General features: G+C 39.1%; 1 protein-coding gene across 1 annotated transcript; it reads left to right on the top strand.

Annotated features, from left to right (window-relative positions):
• Nucleotides 1-1141: 1141 nt before the first annotated feature.
• On the top strand, nucleotides 1142-8493 carry LOC103433581 (pleiotropic drug resistance protein 2-like). The gene is made up of 20 exons (XM_008371846.4): nucleotides 1142-1816; nucleotides 2055-2175; nucleotides 2272-2360; nucleotides 2564-2648; nucleotides 2757-3047; nucleotides 3131-3221; nucleotides 3488-4388; nucleotides 4509-4669; nucleotides 4821-4924; nucleotides 5040-5199; nucleotides 5289-5366; nucleotides 5498-5619; nucleotides 5730-6062; nucleotides 6188-6478; nucleotides 6567-6650; nucleotides 6749-6882; nucleotides 6987-7214; nucleotides 7345-7516; nucleotides 7623-7877; nucleotides 7995-8493. Exons 1-20 carry the CDS (start codon nucleotides 1437-1439, stop codon nucleotides 8262-8264), a joined length of 4350 nt encoding a protein of 1449 aa, XP_008370068.1. The 5' UTR covers nucleotides 1142-1436; the 3' UTR covers nucleotides 8265-8493.
• The last annotated feature ends 352 nt before the right edge of the window (nucleotides 8494-8845 follow it).

Here is an 8845-nt window from a genome sequence, read left to right as displayed (position 1 = left end):
ATTAAGGGGAAGGTCACCGTTGACAGTAACCTAACAGAATATTCTCACGAGCTCAGTAATCGTTAATCGCGTGGATCCAATATCCTAACATTTTCCCACCAAGACAAGAAATAGCGTTTCATGTTATAAAATAAATTACAGACAGGAATGAGCATTTATTGTATTAATTTATTTTTTCCTCAAAGAAATGTTAATTATCGAGTACAACACTGCCTAGAATTTGTCAGCAAAATACAGCAGTTTTCCGATGTCAAAATTTACGGTCGCTGGAACATAGACTTCACACCCTCTGGTATAATGTAGCCCTACGCAAGGACCAAACACCCTCACTATAGGAAGAGAGACTCTTTTTTTGGGTTAAGGAGAAAGACTTATATGATATGACATGCATAGTTATAGCGTTTTGTGTCAATTATAATTTATATATATGTTTTTCTTCATATAATATTGTATTATTAACAAGATGATGGTAAAAAGAGTGTTTAAGTGTAGTAGCCGATTGCCTCTCAGTACTATAGTCTGATGATATTTCTCTTCACTTGGAAGTGAAATGTCTTAGGTTCGAATCTCGTGGATAGCGAATTCGATACCAAATTAGACTATCTATTGTATGGCTTTACCGAACTCCCTCTTCTCTTAGTATAAAAATATCGATGTACTAAAAAAACAAATTGTAGTAGCCGTGACCATTTGTAAATACCTCTCAGATCACACCCCTCTGTGTTAAGTGCGTATTTGTTGAATTTTTATACCACGTCACTCTCGAATATCACCCTTTTGTGTCTAGTGCGGTATAGGTTTGAAATTTTTTAGTACAGACAACCAGACCCATCCTACAATAACATATCGTAGGCGCGAAGCATGGGATGGTGGAGTTGGTCATATCTGTGCCTCCGCACATTTGCCGAACCCAACAACGGCATGAACCGATGGAATTCGTCCGAGTTTTGACTAAGCATCCATCCTCAACCATCACAAGAAATTAAAATAATAATATTATCAATTAAAAATTAATGTAAGACAAAATACAGTTGGAGAGGGACGACTCTCTCTCTCTCTCTCTCTCTCTCTCTCTCTCTTCTTATTTGTCCTGCTGCGACTTTGCTAGTCTATATAATGCTGACCTACTTCCAATGGCAGAATTATCTCTTTTTTTCTCTCTCTCTCTCTGTCTCTCTCTCTCTCCGCATTTTTTCAAACTTCACCAAAAACCAAGAAGCAAAGTGTGAAGAGTTTTGACAAGACAAAGAATAAAAACAAAAATCCATTCGTTTATTGATCATCAAATTTTCAACTTGGTCAGTCCAAGCAACTTTGAACATAGGAGTTCAATCGGTTTTCTGAAACTGGGTTCGTCTGACTTGGTTGTGTTTGTCAAACCCAATCATTGAAATCTCGAGTTTCGAGTGATTTGGTCGTTTCCGGGAGTTAAAAAAATGGCGGCGGCGTTAGCCGGAGATGATCTGGCCAGGCAGTCGAGTCTGGCCAGGCAGTCGAGCAGCCGGCGGAGCTGGCGGTCGACTAGTGTTCGGGAAATGTGGAACGCGCCGGACGTGTTCCAGCGGAGCGGGCGGCAGCAGGCGGTGGATGAGGAGGAGGAGCTCAAGTGGGCGGCCATAGAAAGGTTGCCCACATATGATAGGATGAGGAGGGGGATGCTGAGGCAGGCCATGAGCAATGGGAGGTTTGTAACTGAAGAAGTCGACGTCGCGAATCTTGGGGCGCAAGACAAGAAGCAGTTGATGGAGAGCATACTTAAGGTTGTGGAGGATGACAATGAAAGGTTCTTGCAGAGGCTCAGAGCCAGAAATGACAGGTTTGTGTTCTGTGTAGTTTGTTTGGTTGATGAGAAAATCAATAGGAAAAAAAAAGTTGGATTTAAATTTTGGGGAAAAGGAAAAGAACTATGGTTTCGATCTGAAACTTATATTATTTTGATACAACAATATATTTAGATAAGGGGTGGGGGAGTAAATTGATATCAAACTCGTTATCCATGAGACTCGTTATCCATGGATTATTTTTGTAAATGTGTTTCTTGAATTTGGAAACAGGGTTGGCATTGAGGTTCCTAAGGTTGAGGTTAGATTCCAGAACATATCAATTGAGGGAGATGCATATGTTGGTACCAGAGCACTTCCAACTCTGCTCAATTCCACCTTGAACCAGCTTGAGGTATTGTCTCAAAGTCTTTTAATACCGAACCTTACTTCTTAGTATAACGCTTTGCTAGCGGATCTTAGATTTCTAAATTTGTATACTTGCGAACAGGGACTAGCTGGATTGATTGGACTCTCACAATCGAAGAAAAGAGTTGTCAAGATACTCCAAGATGTGAGCGGTGTTATTAAACCGTCAAGGTACGCTCATGTTATGCATATCTAAAATCTTTACTGGACCGGTGTAAGTTTTATTTCATCAATGAAAGAAAAACTAGTCAATCATAAAAAACAAACTCATGTTCCTGTCAGAAGAAGACGGAAGCTATTCTTTTGGTATGCTTCTCAGGTGAAGTAGTTTTGTTTTAAAATTTCATTTCTAAGCTTATTGTTTTGTTTTACAGGATGACGCTGCTTCTTGGACCTCCGTCGTCAGGAAAAACAACACTGCTAAAAGCACTTGCTGGCAAACTCGATAAGGATCTAAGGGTTTGTCATCTTCTCTATCTCCTTACATTTGACCAGAGTTATCCAATTGATTAATGCGGGGTACATGTATACATTTTCGAATGTACTGACAAATTGTGTTATAAACAGGTAACTGGGAACGTGACCTATTGTGGCCATGAATTCCATGAATTTGTGCCTCAGAGAACTTCCGCTTATATTAGCCAACATGATCTTCATTATGGTGAGATGACAGTTCGTGAAACATTGGATTTCTCTGGACGTTGCCTGGGAGTTGGAACCAGGTATGATTTGCTGGTAGAGTTGTCTAGACGGGAGAAAGATTCAGGTATCAAACCGGATCCTGAAATTGATGCATTCATGAAAGCTACATCTATGGTTGGCCAGGAAACTAGTTTGATCACAGATTACGTTCTCAAGGTTTGTTGATTCAATCATAAGATTGTATTCTTGTTCTATCATTCTTATCGTACAAGGCTAACGTCTTTTAATTTTTCTGACAGATACTTGGACTTGATATCTGTGCTGACATTATGGTGGGTGATGACATGAGAAGGGGTATATCCGGTGGACAGAAGAAACGTGTAACTACTGGTATGTTACTGATGTCATTTGAGTTATTCCACGATATTACGCTTTCTATTTGTGTTTGGACATGTTTAAGATAACGACAGTGTCATTTTTGCACGTTTAATGTTTCTAATATTTTGTATAAACTTAGGCACCAATCTGGTTTCTGTCAACTGGCACTTTTACTTTTAAGAAACTGTTGTTAGTCTTGCTTCGCATGACAGGAATGATAGTTAAGATACAAAACTATTACCTGGTATTCTAATCCGCAATGTCTATTGTGTATGCAGGAGAAATGTTGGTTGGACCTGCGAAAGCATTTTTCATGGATGAAATATCAACGGGGCTGGATAGTTCCACAACCTTTCAGATTGTCAAGTTCATGAAGCAGATGGTTCATATTATGGAAGTGTCAATGGTGATCTCTCTCTTGCAGCCTGCACCTGAGACGTATGATCTGTTTGATGACGTTATGCTTCTTTCTGAGGGTCAGATTGTGTACCACGGTCCACGCGAGAATGTGCTTGAGTTCTTCGAATTTATAGGCTTCAGATGCCCTGACAGAAAAGGTGTTGCAGACTTCTTGCAAGAAGTGACATCAAAGAAGGACCAAGAGCAATACTGGTTTAAGAAGAACCAACCTTACAGATATGTTTCAGTATCTGATTTCGTTCGAGCTTTCCCCACTTTTCATGTTGGCCAACGTCTTGTGGAAGAACTAAGAGTTCCTTACGATAAAAGATCAGTCCATCCTGCTGCTCTAGTGACGGATAAGTATGGAATATCCAATATGGAGCTCTTCAAGGCATGTTTTGCAAGGGAATGGTTGCTGATGAAGCGTAACTCTTTTGTGTACATATTCAAAACTACGCAGATAACAATCATGGCTACAATTGCTCTGACGGTATTCTTAAGAACAGAAATGAAAGCTGGAAAAGCAGAAGATTCGGCAAAATTCTGGGGAGCACTGTTTTTCAGTCTCATTAACGTCATGTTTAACGGAATGGCAGAGCTTGCAATGACAGTTTTCAGGATTCCTGTGTTCTTTAAACAAAGGGATGCGTTGTTTTATCCTGGATGGGCTTTTGGCTTGCCCATTTCACTAACCAGAATCCCCATTTCACTGATGGAATCTGGGATATGGATTGTTTTAACATACTACACAATCGGGTTTGCACCTGCGGCCAGTAGGTAAGCTTCAATCTTATCAGTCATATCATTCTCGAAAGCCTTATTTTTGTGCTGCTAAATAAATTACGAAAGATATGCAATCGGGTTATTCTTCAATCTGACTTATGCATATGTGTTCAGGTTCTTCAAACAGTTTTTGGCTTTCTTCGGTGTACATCAGGTGGCACTTTCCCTTTTCCGTTTTATTGCTGCCCTTGGAAGAACAGAGGTTGTTGCGAGTACAATTGGTTCCTTTACATTGCTACTGGTGTTTGTCCTTGGAGGTTTTGTCGTCGCTAAAGGTTAGAAATCCTTCTCATTTCATTGTCGAAGTAAGCTAGGACATTTACAAATTTGATACCAGCACCGTACAGATTTCTAAATAATTGCATTGATGACTGATACCCCTTCCACGTGTTATCAAATGTTCACATGTCCCATCTCATTGTGCAGATGACATCAAGTCATGGATGATATGGGGCTACTATGTTTCACCTATGATGTATGGGCAAAATGCAATTGCTATCAATGAGTTTCTTGATAAAAGATGGGGTCAAGTAAGTTCACTGAAGCGTATATATAATTCTCACTATATCTTAATAATAATTATAACAGTTTCATATCTAAATCGAACTGGTTGAGCTTAATGAAAGTTTTAATCCCTTTGCACAGCCTGTCGTCGGTGCCTCTGAAAACACAGTTGGAAAGGTACTTCTGAGAGAAAGAGGACTGTTTACTACGGAGACATGGTATTGGACTTGTATTGGCGCGCTCTTCGGATTTACTGTTCTCTTCAATCTTCTTTTTATTGCTGCACTGACCTACTTAGATCGTAAGTTAATAATTTTCTACTGTCATGAGGTATTGATACCGAAATGGCTCAAGTGCTGATTATCTGTTTTATTATTATCTCAATTTCAGCTCTAAGTGAAACTAAAACTCTAATTGAGAATGATGAAGACTCTGAAGGGAATAAGAAGCGACGATCCAACCCAGAAGGTAAAAATATTATTTCTTGTGGATCCTAACCTGGATGTTTGTTTCTAAAAGATGGCACATGCTTTACATCTCGAAAAGTAGCCTCGCTATCAAATTATTCTCTTCATCTAATAAATAATGATCAATAACAGGTATTGATATGCAAGTAAGAAATTCTCAAGGAAATAATCAAGCCAAACGAGGAATGGTTTTACCCTTCCAGCCCCTCTCACTCGCTTTCAACCATGTGAATTACTATGTGGATATGCCTGCCGTAAGTACTTCTTTTCCTCCGAAGTTTGAAGTTCTAAACAAGCAAAGCCAGAATTTAATCATTTTCCAAAGTCATTTTGTTTAGGCTAACTTTCTTTGTGTCTTTACCAGGAAATGAAGAGCCAAGGGATTGAAGAGACCCGACTCCAACTTCTACGAGATGTCAGTGGTGCATTTAGGCCTGGTGTTTTGACTGCATTAGTTGGTGTCAGCGGTGCTGGAAAGACAACCTTGATGGATGTCTTAGCTGGAAGAAAGACCGGCGGGTACATTGAAGGAAGTATTACCATCTCTGGTTACCCAAAGAACCAAGCCACATTTGCTCGAGTCAGCGGTTACTGTGAACAAACTGATATTCATTCACCATTTGTTACTGTATATGAGTCTCTCCTATACTCTGCCTGGCTGCGTCTTGCTAAAGATGTCAAGACCGAAACACGAAAGGTATTTTCCTGATTTTCCATTGATAAATACTTTTAGCAACTCTAGCATTTATTCTCTTCATAAATTGTTCCATTCCCATAAATATATGCTGAGTCTCATTTATCTATTTTCTTTCCACTCTGCAGATGTTTGTTGGTGAGGTTATGGATTTAGTTGAGCTTAACCCATTGAGAAATGCTTTAGTTGGACTTCCGGGAGTTGATGGACTTTCAACTGAACAGAGAAAGAGGCTCACTATTGCTGTAGAATTGGTTGCCAACCCTTCCATCATCTTCATGGATGAGCCGACCTCAGGTCTTGATGCTAGAGCAGCCGCCATTGTTATGCGTACTGTAAGAAACACCGTGGATACAGGACGAACTGTTGTTTGCACAATTCACCAGCCTAGCATTGACATTTTTGAAGCTTTTGATGAGGTATGAACTGATTTTTCAATCTGTGACCAGTATAATTTTTCATTATTTCTCTTACGGTATTTCACCTTGATTTCATTTTGCCTTGCAGCTTTTCTTGATGAAAAGAGGAGGGCAGGTGATTTATGCCGGTCCTCTAGGTCGCCAGTCTCACAAACTTGTTGAATACTTTGAGGTAAGTTCTACTTGAATCACTCCGGTCAATTTCCTGTAATCCAAAATGCATTTTACTCTGCGAGATTAATTGTTTGACTAATACAAAATATCTTGCAGGCTATTCCAGGGGTTGCAAAGATCAAAGAGGGTTACAATCCAGCTACCTGGATGTTGGAGGTCAGCTCGGCTGCTGTTGAGGCTCAAAATGATGTGGACTTTGCAGAAATATTTGCGAACTCTCATCAATATAGGTAAGTTGCATGCAGCTGTGTTTTCTCTTCATTTCTATCGTTGTTATCCACTTGTCTGTGTGGACTAATTTTTTTTTTTCTTCCCTTTTGTTTCGTTTGTTCAGGAGAAATCAAGAACTTATCAAGGAACTAAGCATGCCAGAACCAGGCTCCAACGATCTTTATTTCCCTACCCAATACTCCCAAAGCTTTGTAACACAATGCAAGGCATGCTTCTGGAAACAACATTGGTCGTACTGGAGAAACTCACGATACAATGCCATTAGGTTTTTCATGACAATCTGCATCGGAGTATTATTTGGTGTTATCTTCTGGGGCAAAGGAGACAAGATGTAAGTTCAAGAACTTTATTATCAGCTTGATCTTTCTCACACATTTTTCTTTGAAATATGATTCAGTTGCATGTTTTCTCCAAACATTGCTACTTATACAATGTTTAACTTTATATATTCTTGTGAACAGACACAAACAACAAGACTTGATCAATCTTTTGGGAGCTACCTATTCTGCTGTCCTTTTCCTTGGAGCTAGCAATGCATCTGCTGTGCAATCTGTGGTTGCGGTTGAACGAACAGTTTTCTATCGTGAAAGAGCAGCTGGAATGTATTCAGAGTTGCCTTATGCATTTGCTCAGGTAAGTTATTGAAAGCCATGCATGTTTATTATGTGCTTGATTTTGTGCAATCATTAGAATTTCGTATCTTTGTTATTGATATATATTGTAAATTGGTGTGTTGTAGGTGGCTATTGAGACAATTTACGTTGCAATCCAAACCTTCATCTATTCCTGCCTTCTGTTTTTCATGATCGGATACACTTTCAAGGTGGAGAAGTTTTTGTACTTCTACTACTTCATCTTCATGTGCTTCACCTACTTCTCTATGTACGGAATGATGGTTGTTGCCCTGACTCCTGGCCATCAAATTGCTGCAATTGTTATGTCATTCTTCTTGAGTTTCTGGAACTTGTTCTCAGGCTTCCTCATTCCTAGGCCGGTACGTCATTTCAAACTCGATTGTTCTTCTCATTTCGAGTTCTTTTAAACGCTATTTACCTTGTTACAGATCATCTCTATTACTGTTGTATACCTAATATAAATCTTAATACCGCAGCTAATTCCTATCTGGTGGAGGTGGTACTACTGGGGTTCACCCGTTGCCTGGACAATTTACGGTATCTTCACATCTCAAGTTGGTGACATGAAGACCGAGGTCAGTAGTCCAATTCAAGAACAACAAAGAATTGATGTATTCCTCAAGAGCTACTTAGGTTTTGACTACGATTTTCTGATCCCTGTTGTCATCGCTCATCTTGGTTGGGTCCTCCTCTTCTTCTTCGTCTTTGCCTACGGCATCAAGTACCTTAACTTCCAAAGGAGATAAGAAATTTCACTGTAACTTCAAAATGTTAAATAGATAGTTGAGTGTACAATATTACAGTTAAAGTTAGAGAGACAAAATTTGTCCTCTCTTTTTGTCGTGTTTTTTGTTTTTGGTTTCATACATTTTGTGTAATTTTGCTTGGCTTTGGATACATTTTTCATTTTACTTTTGTATAGCTACATTTTTTTCTTGAATATTAAATGGAAGAAGCTCTGTGATTGTTCTTTAATGTTGACGTAACGAATACAAAATTTATTCAACTGAAGAACTCGATAGATGCCGAATTGAGATGAACAAGAAACAACAGATTTACAGACGATTTTGATAAACTTGAGCTTTGTAGTTGCCACTAGAAAGCAGCAATTTCAGTGCCTTCTTTATTTGTACAACGAAAAAATAAATAATATACTTTATTTTTTTGAAAACTCAGATCATAGCCAGTATATGTTTCATAGGCTTGAGTTAGTCTGAGATTGCCACAAGACAGTAGCATCAACATTCTCATCATTGCAGTAGAGAAAAGGGTGCTGCTCAAACCCTTATTCTTTCAAAACTTGTCTCGCAAGCAACACGAGCTTTTT

Source organism: Malus domestica, chromosome 11, assembly GCF_042453785.1.
Source record: "Malus domestica chromosome 11, GDT2T_hap1".
NCBI lineage: Eukaryota > Viridiplantae > Streptophyta > Magnoliopsida > Rosales > Rosaceae > Malus > Malus domestica.
This window is presented reverse-complemented; position numbering and strand designations above follow the sequence as displayed.

Coding starts and splice junctions, on each gene's coding strand:
- LOC103433581 (XM_008371846.4), top strand. CDS start 1,437: ATGGCGGCGGCGTTAGCCGGAGATGATCTGGCCAGGCAGTCGAGTCTG. Junction 2,176..2,271: donor CCACCTTGAACCAGCTTGAG/GTATTGTCTCAA, acceptor ACTTGCGAACAG/GGACTAGCTGGATTGATTGG. Junction 4,925..5,039: donor TTGATAAAAGATGGGGTCAA/GTAAGTTCACTG, acceptor CCCTTTGCACAG/CCTGTCGTCGGTGCCTCTGA.